General features: G+C 45.1%; 1 protein-coding gene and 1 long non-coding RNA gene across 5 annotated transcripts in view; one reads left to right on the top strand and one right to left on the bottom strand.

Moving 5' to 3' along the window:
* Nucleotides 1-201: 201 nt before the first annotated feature.
* Nucleotides 202-7853, top strand: LOC115561304 (uncharacterized). Of its 3 annotated transcripts, none has more exons than XR_003979892.1 (4): nt 202-345; nt 668-846; nt 5951-6158; nt 7410-7853. It is a non-coding gene; the product is annotated as an uncharacterized LOC115561304 (long non-coding RNA). The 3 variants fall into 3 exon arrangements; XR_003979893.1 differs by having other exon boundaries at nt 663-846; XR_003979891.1 differs by having other exon boundaries at nt 202-846.
* A 451-nt stretch (nt 7854-8304) lies between these two features.
* The window catches only part of bcas3 (BCAS3 microtubule associated cell migration factor), a 212175-nt gene continuing 199275 nt past the window's right edge, over nt 8305-21204 (bottom strand). For both annotated transcript variants that reach the window (XM_030381777.1, XM_030381779.1), the window contains one exon: nt 8305-9911. In XM_030381777.1, coding sequence (XP_030237637.1) covers nt 9763-9911 — 149 coding nt within the window. In that variant the 3' untranslated portion in view covers nt 8305-9762. The remainder of the gene's footprint in view (nt 9912-21204) is intronic.

Raw genomic sequence — 21204 nt, 5'->3', positions numbered from 1 at the left:
ATTGTGGGCCTCTATAGGCGTGGTTTTAACAGCTCAGGCCAGACTCTTGCGAGAGGGGGGTGGAGAGGAAGGTGTCGGAAGCATTAGCAGTAAGAAAACATGTCAACAGAATAAAATATTAACCAATGACAGGAAGGATCGGGAAATCCCACCCCCATTTCCAAGCCAAGCACCGGGTCAGCCCTCCATTCTTGGCCGGCAGAGACATCACCTCGATCGGCTTGTGTTTTACAATGTGGAAGAGGCGCTCCTGCGATCGAGAGCGCATTGCCTCAATAAGAGAATCGAACCCGTAACCTATTGCATAGTTATAGCGCCTTACATTGCCAAGCATTACCGTAAGAGGTACATATTCGCTCCTCCGTGCGCTTTTCTAGCATTTGTTTAGATCTTTTAACTATTTTATAATTTCTCCGTCAATATAGATTTTAATTGGATTCGCTAAAAGACTTGTTATTTTGGATGCATATAAAAGACCAATTTTGTATGATTACATTTATAATAGCCTAGAAGCTTCTTATTTTTATGTTTCTATTTTTTAATTATTTGTATTCAGTCGCCTTATTTTCCGCGCTAGGCTTTATTCAATAAAAGACTATGGTCTGTGTTATGAGGGTCAGAGATAACCTAAATAATATCCCCGTTCGTTGGACCGCTATGAGGTCAGAACGACGCGCCGGTCCGGTGCCTCAGCGTCCTGACGGAAGGGCAGCTCCCGTTAAAGCGGACATCGGCGCTTTAAACGGGCTACAGCCCCGGGGCATCACACCCTGAACCCACATGCGATGGCCAGGGAAGAGGAAACCAAAAGAGATGAATTTCCAGAGAAAACTCGGAGCAACCGGGGTGAGTGTTAAACTCCGACGCATGTTGGACCACCTCGACATCAACACGAGGAGAGACTTCAGAATGGGAATGTTTTTATCCTTTGAAAAAACATCTAACATGATCATAACAACCAAGATACGTTTCCCCAATACAAAGGAGACGTGACCATGCCAGGAAGTTCTCTCTCATTTCGAGTGATCAGCCTTTATACTGTGCACATGTCCTGTCCAAGGCGTCTTTCTCACGCGTCCCTTCTCCGATCTGTCGGACGCTACACGGTGAGATGATCTATTGCGCACACCGGGTAGATCCCTGGCGATCTAGGTAGGGGACCGGACTACGAGGGCATGACATATAGCTTATAGTCACTGTTATTGCGTCCCGACTGGTGGATGGTGGGGGTTCCTCTTGAAAACATGACCCGGGACGCTGGAGCATGCTGGTCTCTGTGCGTCCTGCCTTGCGTCTCTGTGCGTCCTGCCGCGCATCTCTGTGCGTCCTGCCGCGCGTCTCTTTAAGAACCCATTCTGATGCATTTGGATCCCGTTTGTTAAAGAGCCGCTCGGCGCCAGCCCGTCGACCCAGCACCATAATAAGACCACTCTCTTGTCACTTCGTATTTACCCGTAAACATCTCCAGCAGGAGCAGCACCCTCAAACCCCGTTTATGTCCTGCTATCCACGTTTTAGGACCAGTCCTTGAACAATACCTGATTATATTACTAGTGTCAAATTAAATAAGCATTACTACTGTCCCGGCGCTGTGAGCCAGTGAGCACAGCCTTTAAACAGGGTCTGGTTCATCTGTTTTACACAACATCAACATGTACACGAACAACAAAAATCTTCAGAATGCCTTTCTGACAATAAATGCACATTTTATGAACCCAAGCCCATGTCTCTTTCACCCAACATACCTATAAATAATACAAAAAAAATGTCATGTTCCGAATGTTCAAATATTTAACATTTAATATGTATTTTACGCTGGGAAAGTCTTTCCCAATATGTCATTAGTGGTGGTACGCACTTGTTGCATATGTTTGCTACATGATGGGATAGACGAGGCAACAAATTCAATATGAAAACCTTCAGGTCAATCCGCCCAAAGATTTAACATGGAACAAAAATGGTTTGATTCGCTCCCAAATTATAGATTTATTTTGCAATCTATTTTAGGCCAAAAGACAATATAATCTATTCTGAGATATTTTATATTATTTTATATGAACTGCTGGCACACAAACACAGCATTTTAAAAACAGAAGAACCATAATGTAGAGATTGTAGAATATATAGAGGAAATAGGACCAGGACAACCATGAAAGTCCTTTAGTTTTAGGCTCGACATGTAGGCTAGTCCAACAATTGTAATCGTAGACAAAAAAGATTAGTAACATATGGCGAAGGATAATGATTTTCTCTGACAAACTCAACTCTTAATCATATCAACAACCCATGTTCGTTTAGTCACCATTTATTTGTTCTGTATCGTCCGTGTTACTGATGTAAACACAAGTCAGTGCGATTTAAAAGTCATTAAGTCCTGGTGGAGCTGCGCCGCGTATCTAAAGAGAAGGAATCACCATAATGGACCAAAAGGTTTTAATAGCCTCACTGCACAACGATGGCAATGAACACATTCAATACTTCTGAATGCATAAGCCTCGCTCTACATGAAGCATATATATATATATATATATATATATATATATATATATATATATATATATATATATATATATATATATATATATATATATATATATATATATATATATATATATATATATATATATATATATATATATTTAGTCACATATATATATATATATGGTTTATAGTTTCAGAAATTTTAAACTTTAATAGTTTTTTCGCCTATAGGTCATCATTCTACCGGTCCATTCAATGAGCTAACACTTGCATAACACCTCGTAAGATGCATAATTAAAAGAATTCAGGTTAAAGAAAGATTTGAGTCCTGGACTAATATTTGCCAAATGGGAGAATAGGCGAAAAATCAACAAACTATAAAGCAAGGGCCTTGATAACAACGGTGTTACCAATGCTTTGAGTGGTCAGTGTTAAGGATGGGGCATTATCAATGAAATATATTCTCATGTAGGTAAAGACGTAGGCCTAATTTCTTTATGTTGTGTCATTAATCCGTGGTGCTGGAAGATCATAGGGGAATCCCTTTCAGCACCAAACTACTTAAAACAATTTGCTTATAATTGAGTATTGAGCATATTTTTTTCTGTCCCGACATTGTTTCTCTTCTTCTCTTCATCTCCTCATCTTCTCTCCCCATCTCTCTGCCTCATCTCTCCAGCTATATTTAGCAGCTAGTCTAAGGCCTTGGCGCCAGACCGTTTAAGACCTGTCAAAGTCCCTCATATTTCCCCCTGTCACATGTACACCCAGTGCCTCCTCCTCCTCCTCCTCCACCACCTCCGCCTCGACCACCTCCTCCCCCTCCTCTTCCTCCTCTATCACCTCCCCCTCTTCCTCCTCCTCCTCTACATCCTCCTCCTCTTCCTCCTCTACCACCTCCTCCTCCTCCTCTTCCTACTCCTCCTCCATCACCTCCTCCACCTTATCCTCGCTATTTTATTCTTGCAGTTCTCTGCTAGTCTTTCTGTCCCCCCCTACACACATGCACACACTCACACACACACACACACACACACACACACACACACACACACACACACACACACACACACACACACACACACACACACACACACACACACACACACACACACACATACACACACACACACACACACGCATGCACACACAGATACCCACACACTCTTCTCATTAAATCCAGGACTCAAATGGTTCTTTCTTTAACCTGAATTATTTTACTTCTGCTTCTTACAAGCACTTATTAGCTCAGTGGCAGTGACTTGGCCGGTCCAATGGGGACCAATTGAAGTCATAGAGATAACGTTTGGCATAAAACGCACACACGGTGAATGCACACACACACACACACACACACACACACACACACACACACACACACACACACACACACACACACACACACACACACACACACACACACACACACACACACACACACACACACACACACACACAGAGACCCACACACACTCTCTCTCTTCCTCTCCCTGCCGCCTCAGGCCCTTGTTTAATTGCATTAAGGAGAATAGGTGTGAGCAGTGGTGGTTCTGATGGGCTCTGCGGCTCGTCAACACCCAGTCACCACTATAAAGGTGACCCAGCCTCACGGCGGAGTGGGCCCTGAGTCCCAGAGGCAGACCAGGTGTTGTGCATGTGGAGGTGTGAGCCAGGGTGCACTGGGCAGGTGAGCCAACAGGCGGGGGCGCTAGAACGAGGGATAGAGGATCCCTGTGTTTCCCTGCCTCTCAGGGACACCTTCCCTCACTAGGCCTCACGCCTAGTGAGGCCTAGTATTATCACCATGGTAACGCAGGCTCCTGAGCGAGGCCATCCCAGGCCAGATGAGCTATAGGCAGTCATGCTCACATTCTTTCATGCTTGATTCCAACACTCTTCCTTGCGCTCGCCTTCTCTGCCCGTCATCTCTGCCCCGTGTTCAGGGAGAGCCCTAGCGAGCCGGCTGGGTGCCACGCCCCGGTGGCTCCGGAGCCCCGACCTTCTGCCGGCCCCCTGTGGGGGGGCGGTGTCACCGATGGATTAGAAGGTGTCAGCGGGCTCCCGCAAGGAGCCAGAGCTCTCTATTCATGAGGCAGCCATGAGCGTCGGGCCTCATGTCAGACAACGGAAGCGCATCATATTTTCACCTGACACGGGGACAGCACTGCTACAACAAGGCCTTCCTCAACAGATGTAGCTTAAGGGCCTTTATTAGTGCGCCCGGTCTAGTGGAAAAGCAGCAGCACAGCCTTTGTGCTCCACTGTCGTCCAGCCTCACTAATGAGCAGCAGCTCACTGCTGCAGCCGGCTTCAGTAGGCCTCTGTTCTCTCAGAGAGCAGGACAGGGATTCAGCTCATTTGGATATAATGATAAGACAAATTAGGAATCACAATAAGCACTGACAAAGCATTTAGACTAAAAAATAATAATTTATTGATTATAGCATATAAAATAAGCAGATGATTTATAGGGGAGTTATGCAATGGGAAATCCACAGGTAGGCCTTTATAATAATTTAGATAATTATAATAATTATAATAATAACAAGAACAACAATAAAAATCATAGTGATTGTTATGAATATAATTATAATTATTTGAAGTTTTGCAGATTAGTGCTTGTTTCCGTGCGTTAATTACATGGGATACAAACCTTTAATGATCAACCAATCGATGACATTGCATTTTTCTACGATCGCTATACTCATGTCCGTATAAATGCGTATATTATTGTTAACTTTTAGAGACATTCCTTCTCACACTACGCTGTACCTTTCTAGACCAGCTTAGTCTGATTTTCATTTTCCTATTTTTACATATAAAAAAACAATTATGTTGTTTTATGTAATGTTATGTTATGTTACGTAACGTTATGTTATGTTATGTTATGTTATGTTATGGCCTTCATTCATAACTCAGTGAACCAGTACGCCACAGGACTTCAAAATCTAATAAATCCTAATATCCTAGTTGTTAGGCCTAAATGTCACAAAATATTCCCATACACCAAAGTAACTCCAATATCATGAACACTATAACATTTCAACAATAAAGCCTTTTGTAAATGCTTTATATTTATTCGACTAATAAGTCAATAATCAAGATTGTGTTTATCATTAACAAACTTAGACAAACTTATCATAAATGTCATCTTGAACTAAAATTCTACTGTAGGCTACGGTTCAAAGGTATTGGCTCTATATTGTATGATTAGGCTTCATATTATAGTCTACATTTTTGATGAGACCAAAACAATAAGACAAAAGCCTCACTCTGATCCAACTCCCGTCCCGGGACCTGAATTCATTATCACACGCATGTCTAGAGAGTCTGGAAGTTCAGGTTCTGGGGTCCAGGGCCTTGGAGCAGTCCTGGGCCTGCTGAGGTTGAGCTGCTCCCGGGCTGCTTTGGGACCAGCGCGTCGTTTCTCAGCGCTCTGCTTCCCTCTCTCTGTGCTCTGGTTTCACAGGAGCAGACCGGAGGAGGGAAAACACTCAGTGGCAAACGGTGAGAACCAGGGGATACCCGTCGGCAGTGCCGTGAACCATGCAGCCACCGATCCGGGACGTGCATCTCGACCCTCCGTTGAGCCGCCAAAGGAAAGATCCTTATCCGGATCGGTACCGGACCCCAACTCCAGAGGGTCGAGCCGGGCCCCGTCCCACCCTAACACTGAGGTGAGTCTGAGCAGACACCAGCTAATCGGAGAGCAATGCGCATTGCCTCATGAAACCTCATGACAACATTATCATTCGGCCGTTCTCAACCTACCCCTCCTTTAAACATTTATTCGCATGTCGATGTTTTCTATTTTATTATTCCTGTAGAAGCCATTTGTAATCCACGAATCCTGACGAGTGCCCGCCTATTAATCCGAATGAAACGGTTTTGATATAGGCGAGGCTGTGGTTTGTTAAAACGATGCAGCCTATTAGGCTATGTAATTGATTTACAAGTGCTCATAAGTCCGCAAGAAAGTAACAGGAGATAACCATCCAGAACCAGGGTATTCAGGTAGCCTCGGCTCCTTTCTGGCCTACCAATGAAACGCTCTACGCTGTTATAACGTAGCAAGTTTCAGTGGCGGTAAGTGCAGGCCCATGCTCAGATATCATCCAGGACCGCAGAGTGGGTCCCCTAAACACTTGCCCCTCAGAGCTCCGGTGTTTCAATGTGACTCCAGCAGCCGCGTTGTCTGCACATATTGACGCGTCTGATCACCACTCAGGGTCGGCCTCAAGAGACGGCATTCGGTCTCAAACAGAGACCCACGACATTTACCAAGAGCACAACACAGCGGTTCGACCAGCGACAGTAAACGGTTCATTAAGTCAAGGTTTTTCGCTAAAACAACTACTTAAACTATCTACAAAAACTATTCTTAAAAAATACTGCTGCACGTCACAGTGCGGCAGTAATGAAGGCGTTTGGATGAAGGGGCAGAGCCGTGAGCTAGAGACCTCTAAACAATGTCCAAGCCCCCCCAGAGACGGAAAACACCCTATTACACAGTTTTGGAAATAATAGTGGAGTTGTTGATTGAGTCCGAATAAGAAAATCTGCCTAATAAGGGATATTTGCATAATTGTTTGTGAAGGTGTTGTTTGCTAGACACGCCCAACTGTCAAACTGCACCATAACTGAAGGTGATGACAAGGTCCTAGGGACCATCAGCAGCTCCATTTTCTTGAATCACTTTTAGCCCTTTTCTTCTGTTTTCTCTTCCATAGCAGAAAACATCGGATTTTCTAGAATGGAGGTCACTTCTCCTCACTTTGACTCCCACAACCAATATTCCAAAAATAAATGAATTGTTTCTAAAGGTGGGGTGTTTGTTGACAGTAATGTCCACGTTCCACCATAGTGTCTTCACCTCTATCTAGAAAAGAATAATTAGTGATTTGTCATTTGTTTTCTCTCATTCAAAGAAATCTGCTTTCTGAAAAAAGGAACAGACAGGAGGAAGAACGAGGACCTGGCTCGCATCAACCCACGCTGAGCCTCCAGAAGGGTCTTCCTGGTAACTCACTTCCTGGTTTTCACTTTGCTCCACACCACCCTTTTGCAACCAATCACAAAAACATTGTCTGATTGGCCTGTAGTTATGTAAAGGAGGGGTCATTTTGCCACTCTAAATTATGTTTCATTTCATCGGCCTATGCTAGTGTCGTTTACTTCAAGATATGTCATTAAGTCCAATAATAATTCAAATGTTAAAACTATAATTATAAATGTAATTTCCGTTGATATTTTTGACTTAATATAAAGCTTAAGCATTTCATTTTAATTACTTCTCTATTCCTTTATGTTAAAAAATAGTGTATAATATTACAAAAGATGTATGGGAATGAAATAAATGTTGCTTAACAAAATATGACTTGGGTATTGCTGTTTCTTATCATTCAAAGTTGTCCGATTTTATCAGGGTTATTTGGGCGAGGTTTCCCAATATAATTTATCATTGATTAAAAACTTAGTGATCATTTAGTAAATTACAATTCTGGCAAATTAGTGTTGATTATGTGTTATTGTTGAATTACAAATAAAAAAAATATATATTAATGAAATGAAGACCCCTGAAAGGTCAGAAATAATAATTTGCTAAAGCAAATATTGAAAAAATTATATATATATTGGATCTTGAATTATGAAAAAGGTCCCACCTGTGTCTGTACTTAACTTCTAATTATGGAAGGTCTCAATTCAGTAGTAATCAAAATCAACACTTTAAACATACTTACTCTTTATGTGTAGAATTCTACTTACTTGTTACTTTATCATAACTTAAATGGACAGCACTAGTTTAATTAAACTGAAAACAACTTGATTTCTTAAAATTTATTTGCATGAAAGAGGCAGAAAATGATCATAGCATTTTACAAATCAGACATTTCAGTCAATAACAAGCATGTGTCTTGATTTAGGATAAATACATGCCAAGTTCCATTGTCCAATGGCTAAGTTGTGTTTCCAAGACATGCAGCGACAATAGGAGTAGCCTACAAGCATCTGTTAGGAATAAACTCATCCCATATAAGAATGTATGTGTTGCATTTGACCACCTTCAGTATAAAAATAGTCTCATCATTATAATCACGGGAAACTTTGGGAACTTCAACACTCCTTTGAGATATATTGATTAAAGTAATTGGCATCAAATCATTGTATTCTCATAAAGACATTTGACACTCATAACAGGGTTAGAGAACAAGCTAGGGTGAGAGAGATACAGTAGTCAAGGCATGAGAAAATCATTTGATCATCGAGAAACCTTTTAATTTGTATGTTACTAACGTATACACAAATACCGCAGAAGGACTCTGAGGGGAGGATCTATAGATACGTCTGAGGAGGCTTGGGATAAGCTTTTCATAATGAATGCATATCAGAATGTTGATCTAGAGTAGTCTGTAACCAAATTCCAACATAGAGTGAGTTAGCAGTCACGTGTCCCCACAGTGTCTGTTTCACTTTAAATGAGACGAATCAGAAAGAAACAAAGGCAAGTCCATATGAAACCATGAAGCGGTTAAGAAGATTCAAGAAAAAATACACAATTAAAGATTTCAAGCAGTGATAAAGGAGAAAATAAAACACACCCACACACACACTCAAAAGCAAGCATAACCACACGCACACACACTCATTCACCCACCCACCCACTCACTTACTCACACGCACACCAAGAGTGGTCACTCACTTCTGACACACACTGCGTGTGCAGTGATGTCAACGTATGCAAATGCCTTCATGAGATAAGCACACCGGCACAGATACCAGATACCCAAATAAACCACTCCTTCCCCTTCACGCTGGTGTGTGTGTCTTGTGTGTGCGTGGGTGGCGGAGGTCTGGAGACAGCCAACATCCTATTAAAAGGTAGGAGACGTAGGCAGGGCTATAATACAGAGACAGCGCGACGTGGCCTGGGACATGAGCAGGAACAGGAGACCGGAACACTAGTGCGCCCCAGCTCACTACATGAAGAACAGTGACGGGCATGCACGCGCACGCGCACACACACACACACACACACACACACACACACACACACACACACACACACACACACACACACACAGCTGTGCTTTAGAAATGCTTGTAACAGAGGGCTCCACCACCTATAAAACACTGTGTCAGTCAAACACATGCAACCCTCTCCGCCCGCGAAGCAATGTCCTCCTTCTCGTCGTTTGGTTCGGTCCCTCAGCAGGGGGGGGGAGAGCAAGCAGGTGGAGCTGGTGACGGGATGGGGTGGACTCGGTGGGCGGGCCTGGTCCTCTAGGGGAAGGCGGACGGGAGCAGGCTGAGGGGCTGGCTCTCGTTGGTGGGCAGGGGGGAGCGGTAGCCCTCGAAGTTGCGCGGGATGCTGCCGCTGGTGGAGCCCGAGCTGTTGCTGAGCGTCTCGATGCTGCCCTCCCGCTGCAGCTCTGGGGGAGAGGGGACCACAGGGAGACACGTCACATGGAGGGAACCCGTCGGATCTGTGTGTGTGTGTGTGTGTGTGTGTGTGTGTGTGTGCGTAGGGTTGTATGTTTGTGTGTTGTTGTGTGTGTTCTCTGGGGGAGAGGGGACCACAGAGAGACACGTTCACATGCAAGGACCCCGTTGTGTCTGTGTGTGTGCATGTGGTTGTGTGTGTGTGTGTGTGTGTGTGTGTGTGTGTGTGTGTGTGTGTGTGTGTGTGTGTGTGTGTGTGCTAGCAATAGACCCGTTTCACATAGGCGTTGTCCTGGGACAACCTCGGGTGTCGCTCATAACACATAATACATAATGATGGGTCTGCTCCTTCCTTGCACCAGGGCACTGCTGGTAGACTAAACTAGTCTAATTCACTTTGACCGTGGACCATGGGCCCTGGTACGTTGTAGGAACAGACCCGTAATTAGAGTGGTGAGCCAAACCTGTGTTTGTCTGACGAGGACGCCGCTGTGAGACTGGTCCTTGGAGACGGTCGACAACACTGAACAACATCGACACCTCTCGTTGTGGTCCACGGCTAGACCAAGCTCGTCAAGCGCACGTCATTTATAGCATGCAACGTGTGATATGCGCGGACCAACATGCTTTGTCTGCTCAATGGCTGCTTTGTTGATCGCTCCACTGCCATGCAAGACCAACATTCACGAAGCATCTGCGATGGAGAGTCACTGTCGTCGAGGCAAGAGGGAACGGCGTGAATTACATCGCTCTCAAATCCCAATCAAGATCTATTTTAAGCATTGTTCCAAATTAATTAATCAAATATTGTGATAAGAGCCAACCGGCGATGTAAGGAAGGACCAGAGGTTTCCGAGTGCACAGAACCCGGTGCTTCACCGGGACGTCCGCGCTGACACGCTATGTGGCAACCTCACAGCCTGCCCTCTCACCCCACACTTTAATCCCCTACACTACCCGGGCCAGCAGAGCCGCTGGCACACAGCTGAGGCAGTAAATCCAGTGTGTGTGTGTGTGTGTGTGTGTGTGTGTGTGTGTGTGTGTGTGTGTGTGTGTGTGTGTGTGGGTGGGTGTGTGGACGTGTGTGTGTGTGTGTGTGTCTGTGGGTGTGTGTGTGGGGAGGGTTCAAGAGCAACCAAATACTAAAAATCCCACTGCACTGACAGCACCAAACACACATTATGCAATTGCTGTTTCCAATTAGTGCCAGGCGATGTCGCTTGCTCCAAGTGCACACATGCCAACACACCCTATGTCATCATCCTGTAAACGGGCCACGCAGCAAGGTTATCTCCAACCCCGGCGCAGAAACACCTCCTGTTTGTCAGCTCTGCCCCATGCGTTCAGCGTTTCAGCCCAAGCATTTGGTACAATCATTGTCCGCAGAAATGCTGAATTGACCTTCCAAAAAAAGATAGATGAAGAGAAAGATGAAGATCAATCTGTCTGGCTTCCTTGCCCCTTGATAGAATTCCATGTTTTAATGCTTTTTTATTCATATCGCCTTGTTATTATTCTCATTATTTTCTCACATTTTGATGTGAATGAGCGTACTGGGGAGAGGTTGTAATAAACTATGATGGTTCTTTGGCCACTACACATTTTCCATGTCTTTGAACACAATATCTGAATCAAATTAGTAAATGCCTTTAACATGGCTTTCCACAATCCCCGAAGACGTTAAAAATGTTTCATCGTATTGAATTTATTTATTTTACATGGAATAGCTCTCGATTGTCCTTGTATTTTTAAAAAGTACTACCAATGAGTATTGAATGGAGTGCAGTTCTCTCACACCTATTCAGTCTTTCCCTCAAACAATCGGCCCCTCTGTATACATGTGCTCCTTCCACACAGAAGATAGCAGTATCTTCTAACCTCTCATCTCATGAACCCTGGCTGATCATCTCCTTTGCCCCCCCCCCCCCCACTCCACCACGATAGCCACGTCTCTGCCAGCCTCCATCCGTGGCGTTATTGTAGCCACCGCAAGCCGCTGAACACCCGAGTAAGGCTCAACAGGCCCCTTCCAGCACCGCCTAATCCAGCCTCATTGTGTCACACCTAGCAGCCATTCAGGGGGTCTTAACCTCTCACGCCCCCTGCACAATCCCCCCGCAGCCGCACCGCTGGGGATCTGCTCCCGCGGGACCCGTGTCACAGTGTAAGGTAATATAGTTATTTATGGCCGGGCTTTTTCTTTTACTAGTCCGACCGCAGCCAGGAGAAAGCAGTGGTGTCTTGGAGCGAGGCCAGGGGAGCGGAGGGGCAAACCCCTGTTCTGCCAATGTTAACGTCGTTCCCATTACGCGCAAGGGGATGACAGCGGCCTTCAGAAGACAATGGAGTTCAAGCCGAGGCTCTGGCTCCACCAACCGTGGCGCTAAGGGTTGGAGGTAAGGGCTCTGGCGTCGGAGCGCACAGCCACGACCGTGGGGCTCCGGCGGTGAGGACTGGCAGCCAACGCTGCTTTGCGGGCCTGTATGTGTCCGTAGTGCGCAGGATCTGTGAGACAGAACAGAACGGTGTCCACAGGTCTGGTCCGGTCACCTTGTGTGACTTGGACAACTTAATCCTCTTAGCCTTTATCCCATCCCATAAAAACGAATATGAGGCATCGACACGCACACCAACGACACGCCGTCCCTCCCACGGACAAAACAGCCGACGCAAGACACTCTCCGACAACGTCGAGCCCACTTCCACACACGCCTTGTGCTCCCGCTGGCCGGGGGTGGTGTTGGGCTGGCGGGCGTGGGGGGGGGGGGGCGGCGTGTCCTGCAGTGGTGGGACTACACATGCTATTCTTAGCAGATCAAAGCAAACACAAAGGAGGTCTTAATCAGCGGTTTTGTGCCAGCTCTTGGCCCCGTCGCGGTGCCCCCACGATCCCCTCCCTCCTAGACATGGTCTGGGAGGTGGGGGTGGCAGTAACACGTAGCGATGCTATACTTACCCCGGACTGATTGTTTTTGTGTTTTAACTTTAATCTCACGGTTACCTCCAGCTGGCTTTGATTAGCGCTCTCACGTCACATTCCAACCCCTGGCTGTCATACGCGCTCGGTCTGACGCACACTCACACGCACGCACGCACGCACGCACGCACGCAGGCACGCACGCACACACACACACACACACACACACGTATGTTGGCATGCTCACACACACAACCAATGGGTCCTAAACGTGCAAGCATTAAGACACACAATCATAGACACAATCACAATTCTGAATCACACTTTCCTGGGTTCTTTCATCGCCTGTTGTAAACATCCTTTTCATGTCCTTCGCACGTACGCACGACCACGTGCACACTCCCACACCCACACACGCACACAAACACACACAAATAAATGGGAAAAAATGCACTAATGTTCTGGAGTAATACACTACCGTGGACACTGATTTAACTGTTTGGGTGTTTTCACAAACTTTTCCAAACACACTGCAAAGGCCTCCACAGCAAATCTTATTGACCATATGATCGATGCTCTTTGGTGTATATCTTGGCTCTCAGATGTCTTTGGCTTCATATTTTTAAAGTACATCCCTATTGGTCAATAAGATGCTTTTACAAAGGCAAAAAAATAATAATATGATGTATGATTATTCATGCAGGTCATTCCACCTCTACAGCTAGCAACAGTTAGAAAGTGAGCGAATATTGGAGAGAAAATGAAGTCTGAAAGCAGGAAGCATGGAGACTAGAAGAGGGCTTAAGGTGTTTATTGATCCGGTCTTAATGCTACAAAGATAATGAAAGGGCTTTGCCTCTAGACCTAGGCCATAGGGCCCTACACTGATTGAATATCCTCCTTTTGAAGTGAATGAATCCAAATATATGCACTAATCATGTACCATTGCATTACCTGTCGTTAATCTATTTCAGTAAACTGGCAGACCGGGGGCTTTTATAACATGAGAGCAAATGAAAACAGATCAGAGCCAGAACAAACAGCCAACATGGAGAGCACATGGACTGCACTCAGAGGAGAGGAGAGGAGGCAGGGGCAGCTGAAGGGACTGTGACCCACATCCACAGGCCAGAGTGGCGGCCGAACACATGTCAAGGTTGAATTGAAATGCACATAGGAAGTGTTGTTCTGGGACGGTGTTGAACGAGGCGTACCTTCATTGAGAATATTGTTGAGCAGGGTCCTCCAGTCTTGCCTTTAAGGGGCCCAGTCCTAATGTGAGCCAAACTACAGGTAGGAGCCCCGATTGTTACCGTTATAAAATAATTTAGTAAGTTTAAAAAGCGAGCAATGAGAATGTACGTAAAACGGAAATAACACAAACACGTAGACGGCCACATCAAAAGAGTTCTTAGAAAGCCGGTCACCGATGCGACCCACATTGATCGGTGCTCACATGTAAAGCTCATTAATATCAGAGATGATCCTGATGGACTGTGAAAAGCCCGGCTTAGCTCACCCTCCTGCACAGCCACTCTCCTGTCCCAAAGTGCAAAAATACATTAATGCTATCACAGAGCCTACGGGGAGGAGATACCAGTTTATGTAATAGGATACAGACAGGGCCGTGGTGCACGCTGCCAGCTCCAACGCTGACTGCAAACCGACGTTGGAGTCCGAACCATGACAGATATTTCACACCAGAGCTCATTAAAGGGACTGAAAAGTGGCCGATGTAAATAGAAGGCCCTTTCATTCAAAAAACACTCTTTAGATTATCAGGCAATGCTGGCATATGGCCTCCTTTCACACTTCCAACCATTAACAGACTACATGGGCTCCTTCAAATGTGAACAACGTATATATTTAATATAAGAATAGGTAAACAATAATTATTATTACTATGAAGAATAATAATGTTAGGTATAATATAACAAATTGACTGTACTTAATCCTAAAATGACCATGATATGTCATCAGAGATTTGTTTTGGCCGTTGTGTTATGATTCACTATTCTCAGATTATCCCCGGTTGCCAGATTGGCAAACCACTTGGCACATAAACACAGGGGGCTGCATCCATTGAAGCAAGCAAACAAACTGGATGAACTAAGATTGTACTAGATTCTACCCGACCTAAAAAGCCTTGTTGTCACTCTAAAATGCTCCACGACCGGAGCCGTGCTAAATCACGGGCAAATCTGGCAAACCTGGCAACCCGGGTGCAGTTCAGACAACCCTGAGGCAACCCTCTCCACTATTGCGAATTTGGACACCAATACCTATTTTAAATGCTTGATGCCAATGTTAAATATTGTACCTGTTATTTCATATATCGTTTAATTTGCCCAAACTTCTTATTTTACTTTGCTATAATTTGTATCATGCACCTAACATTAGGCAGATGTGTCAGTGACTTAAGAGGTGAAAGCTGTCACGTAACACTTCAAACCTCATAGCTATGGAAGTGCTGTTAAAGTGCACCAAAGTGTTATTTGAAGAGAAATTGAAATATCTTCTGGACCAGTGGACACTTTGAATTATGTACGTGTCCGTGTTCCAAGCCCTCCTTTGTCACACCGACAGTGTTTCTTTCTAGCAGGGTGTGCGTTCTTTTGTGTAAAGGCCGGCTCCTAATGGCGCCCTCATCCTATACATGGCAGAAATGCTCACGGCTCAGAAGAACCATTCAAAAGAACCAACTAGCATTCCTATAGTCATGGTGTTGGCGCGTTTTTTACATGGCTGAGCCCTTCAGCAGGAAAACAAATGCATATGTAGGCCAGTGATAAAGGAGAAAGCCTGTAGACATTCACTCTACTACGGCAATAGAGGACAAGACGCACCCTTCACGCTACCCCCTGTGTCATCCTCTGAGTCCCTTCCTCTCCTCGTCCTCAAACATGCATGTGAGGCACACCTTTATGTCCTTCAGTCATGTTAGCTGGAGGCTTCAGAGGATCAACATTCACCTCTGCATACACCTGTTTGTCTCTCTGAATCGAAAATTCTATTGTTTTCGGTCAATAGCTTTGAGATTTGGTAAACGTCGACTTCAGACGTATGAGATGGATGGAGACGGATACACGCGGAGGCGGGCACATTCACAACGTGGTGGTGCCGTAAGCTCATGGTGTTGTAGAGGAGGGCTTCTTCCTGTTGGCGTTAAGAAGGGATGCCAGATTGGGTGGGAAATCTGGCCCAATCTGGCAACACTGATGTTAAGTACGGAGGCCCATGCAACCAGCCTGGGATGCAGCGTGGGTGTGCTATACGGGTCACCATGCAGTTTACAGGTTAACACTGGTGGACATCACAGGCACGTCACACGGTGTGCATACACATGGACATCCTATGCATGCATCATATGAACAACAGACACATGCACGCTCAGAGAGAGCGGAAGACCTGAGGTCAAAAGGGAAGGGTCCGAAAGGCCTCCATGGGGGGGCCCGGGCAGTGCACCTGGGACTGTGTGCTCAGGCCATGGGCTTGCCATCTGTTTTGAAGCTGCTGCTATGTCAAGCTTAACTAAATTCTCAGTTCCATACAGAGAGGGGACAGAAGTTGAACCCTAAACTAGGATTTTACATTTCAGCTAGTGGAACGCTTTACATTGATAACACCAGAAGTAATGACATGTTAAAAACACTGGATGCTCGCATAATGTAAATCCAATAAATATACAAATATATATATATTTTAAATGAATATTGATATATTTATTCAATTTGTGTGTACACTGAGCTAGGATTGTGAGGTCTACAACAGTGCAGGTAGAAATTGCATTCTGCTCTACTAGCAGCATTCAATTTTCTTTTTTAATTTCAAAATACCAATCTCTATGACAAATCCCATCTATCGCGAACCCTGGCGTTACACAAGGCTTTGTGCATTCTGCATAAATGCCAAGCTGCTCCCCAGACACTTGAGTTAGCCTGAAGAGCTTTCTGTTGAACCCTCAGCAGCCAAATGGAACATAAACCAATCATCTTGCTCTAAACTTCTGACAACGTCAAAGGGCCTCTTCTCATGTGTAATGTGACCAGCCAACATGCAGCACTCATATTATTGGCAAACCACTGGCAGAAAATTATTCCACTTACCGGGAGCATGTTTGCGGATTTCATAATTATCCAATTAAATGGCCTTGTGTGCTATTATTTGCATTCAAGTGATGGGTTGGAAAGCAAAAAAAAACACAAATCTGGACAACAGCATAATGAAACAAAGATATCCAATGCACCATCACTGGTTGTTTTAAAGTGTCTTAATCACAGCTCAACCTTGATCTCTGAGGCAGGGCTGTACAATTACATCTCCTATGAATGGTTACTCTTTGGCCAGATGCCAGGGTCACAGTATGGGTGGCCTCAAGAATAATGAACATCGTTTCACTCATTGTCTCCTTTGCTAGCTAGCTACCCATCCTCTCTTCCTCTTCCCCTCCCTGTCTCTGAAAGAGAGGCCCCCCTGAGCCGACAGGACGCACCTCTGCTCAGAGCGGCCCGGATCTTACCCGGGTACAACAGTTTTTCTGGCAGGTTGGCAATGGCTCTGTGACTGGTCGGGGCTACTTCTCCTTTATGTTTCCTATCACTTATTCATACCGCCATGTTTTATTGATTCAAGGACACACACACACACACACACACACACACACACACACACACACACACACACACACACACACACACACACACACACACACACACACACACACACACACACACACACACACACACACACACACGTATGCACGCGACTTATGTATCTGTCACAATTTTTGTGTTTTGTGTGTATGCCTGCATAATTGCTAGGGTGTGGTAAAAACGGGTTTGTATGTGTTTGTGTGTTTCTGTTTATGCTGATGAGCATCTAATAATCCTAGAGATTGAGTGTTTGTTTGTCAGCAGAAGTTGGATGACTCCCTTTTGTCCATGGTACGTTTATTCACCCATTCACCAATTCACACATGTAAAGCTGCTGGCGTACGCACACTATTTTTTAGATAGGCTTGAGAATACATTTGGAATACAATGGGGTTTGATCGACCATCAGTATTAAACAATGCTGACAGTGACAGGTCCTGGGACATGGCAGGGATCTAAAGCGTTCTCAAAGGGAAGCGTATGAGTGTCAGGAACTCAGAGCTATGTACACTCTTTGGGGGTCAACAGCGACGGGAACAGAAGACGTTGAATGCTTCGTTCTAGAGGGGCCCCGGCCCACCAGGCCCAGTTCAGCACATCTCTCTCCTTCCTGCCCTTAGCCGCCCCATCAAAAGGTATGTTCTCAAGCCTGGTGTACGGACAACCCAAAACGGGCTAACAGGGATTGAAGTTATATTGGAAATAAAAAACTCCCCTTGCTACTGTTTCTCTCCTTTCTCTCCCAGTCTCTCTTTTATTCTCTCACCCTCTATCTCTCCTCTCTCGTCCTTATTCCCCTCCTCTCTCGCCCAGTCTCTCTTCTACTCTCTCGCCCTCAGTCTCTCCTCTCTCGCCCTCTCTACTCTCTCTCCGTCCGGCCCACCCGACCCGGTGTGCCTCTCCCTTGAGCGAAGCTGTTAAGTGCAGCCGCCAAAAAAAGTCCACAAAAAGCCCATTTGCAGTATGCCATAGTCACACCGACACACACGCACACACAGAGACACGCACGCACGCACACACACACACACACACACACACACACACACACACACACACACACACACACACACACACACACACACACACACACACACACACACACACACACACACACACACAAACACTTCCCACAAAACACACACAAAAAGGTACAGCCTGACACTAACGGGCAAGGACAAAAACACACATGCTCTTGTATCCTCATGTGCCATCCCCATATCTAGGAACAACACATACACACACAGAAACATGCACACACGCGCACACACTCGCACACACACTTCCCCCACTCCGCTCTGGGCGAGCGAGGCAGAGTGGCAGAGAGACCAGGCCGGGATAAATGATACAATGATATCCGGGCCTGACGCGTTTATGTGGGCTGAGGTGCGGAGGAGGAGGATGGGAGAGGGGGGGGGGGGGGGGGGGGGGGGGGGCTGGAGCGAGCTCTGAATACAGGAATTATTCTTCCATCGTCTCACCATGTCACTGAGCATTACCCTCAAAGTCTCGCCTGGCGATAGAGAGACAACAGACAACGGTGGAGGAGAGAGGGAGAGAAAGAGAGAGTGCTTCAGGGGCAAACTGTAATGACCACACACTCTTCTTTCACACTCTCTCTGTGTGCCATCGTACTCTCTAACTGTGGTTAACATTGCGCCCCCGCCCCTTTACAACCCCCCCCCCCCCCCCCTCGGCTTTCTTCCATTGCTCCTCTGTTAGATACCTTTCATACTGAGACAGCGAGATAAAGACTGCAGAAGAGAGAAAGCGAGAGAGAGAGAGAGAGAGAGAGAGAGAGAGAGAGAGAGAGAGAGAGAGAGAGAGAGAGAGAGAGAGAGAGAGAGAGAGAGAGAGAGAGAGAGAGAGAGAGACAGAGAGAGAGAGAGAGAGAGAGACAGAGAGAGAGAGAGAGAGAGAGAGAGAGCACAAGGCACGAAAGAATGAATGCGTGCATGAGGGAGAGAGAGAAGGGGAGGATTTCATACGTTTTCTTGGTTATCATATACTTAAAGCTAGGGTAGGCAATTTAGAGAAACCAGCCAGAGTTATCTATACTTTAAAGTATCCAACCGACGAAAAGGGCCTCTGTCCAAAGCCACTCCCCCAAAACACGTGACTAGTTTTCTAGTTTAAGCAATCGGTCTGCCTAGTGTGTGTAAGACTCAGGAGTGTGCGCAGGTCGCTGGGTTAGTGGGTAGACAGACAGACAGGTGGGGTATCCATCAATCAACTGAATGGACTGAATTCAATGATTAGACAGGCTGGTTACAGGCCTTAGACAGCCACAGATACCAGATTATTATACTATAGCATTTGATTTATTGACTGATTGACGGGACAAGAATTTCTATCAATAAGACACAAAAATGCTGGTCAAATAAATAGTCTACACCAGCTTTAATTCTAGTGCAATTGAAGCATCAAGCTGGGCAAGACAAACCATGATTAGCTAAATGTATTCTTGTAACAAACGGCTATGCCTAGTATCTCTGTCTTTAGATATAGCTAGTCTGCTTATTAAGAGACAATGGTGCACATATTTATGCAGTAAGATTTATAGGGGAGAGAAAGCTGTGACTTGATATTGCCTATTTAATAAATTTTATGTACTTGCATGATTCTCACAATTTATGGTTTGTATCTTCGTGGTTGAATGCACTTATTGTAAGTTGCTTTAGATAAAAGCATGGGCTAAATAAATGCAATGTAATGTAATATGAAATAGAGCAAATGGCTCTTATGATGATAAAGGGGGAAGAGGCAGATCAGATTTGTTGCACTTTCGTCTTTTGGAATCAATTTACGCTGGTCAGTCCAGCGTTTGAATGGTCATACAAGTACTGTTATCACATAGACAAAAGTGCTATGTTGCTATTGTTTACATTATGGTAGTCATAAGCACACACTACATGTTTTGGCATGTAGCCTTCGGTAGAAAAAAAAAAAGACAGTTTACCAACGATATTGGTAACGGATGTTTAGGTGAAGTCACGAGAGATGGTTTATAAGGTTTAATCATCCAGACCGGTTTTGTCCTTCAACCAAAAGTTTGAGGAATAGATGCAACAGCACTAAAGCGTTAATCTGCCCCACATATGACATGCCTATTACTTTTGTGAGAAGCAGATAAAGATTGTTGCTCATTTATGCTAGTCAAAACATGATGGCACAATGGTTTTGGTAGCGAGTTTTGTTATCCGTGACAGAGGCCTTACCCGCGATACACTCCCTCATCAGACGATAACTCAAACATTATTTTGTTGACAATATCTTCATTGATGGTGTAGTGGATATATTTTGTCTGTATTGCATGGCTTGGAGTCTGTCTTTTTCTTTTTGCATTTCTCTGCGTGTCACTGTAGGACAAACATTGGTGTTGCTCATAGCACTAATGATGGGTGCGCCCCTTTTATGTAGCAGAGCACTGGTCCTAGACTTAACTAGTGAAGCCAAGTCTACTACCCGTGCATTGGTACATTAAAGTAGCAGAGCCATAATTAGTGTTATGAGCTACACCTGTGTTTTTCCTTCGATGACGCGCCTTTGAAAATGGTCTACAGTACATTAGCTGCTCAATTATTAACCGTACCAGCTGTATACAGTGTAGAGCCTCTGTGCGTACTTTGTTGCTCTTATGATGAGTATCTTGGTTTCAAAATGAATCAGACTAGACTAAAATCAGTGAGATAATATCTTTTTGTTGCCAATTTTAAT

The sequence above is a fragment of the Gadus morhua genome, chromosome 16 (assembly GCF_902167405.1).
Source record: "Gadus morhua chromosome 16, gadMor3.0, whole genome shotgun sequence".
NCBI lineage: Eukaryota > Metazoa > Chordata > Actinopteri > Gadiformes > Gadidae > Gadus > Gadus morhua.
Note: the sequence above shows the minus strand (reverse complement) of the source record. Positions and strands in the feature narration are given on the sequence as shown.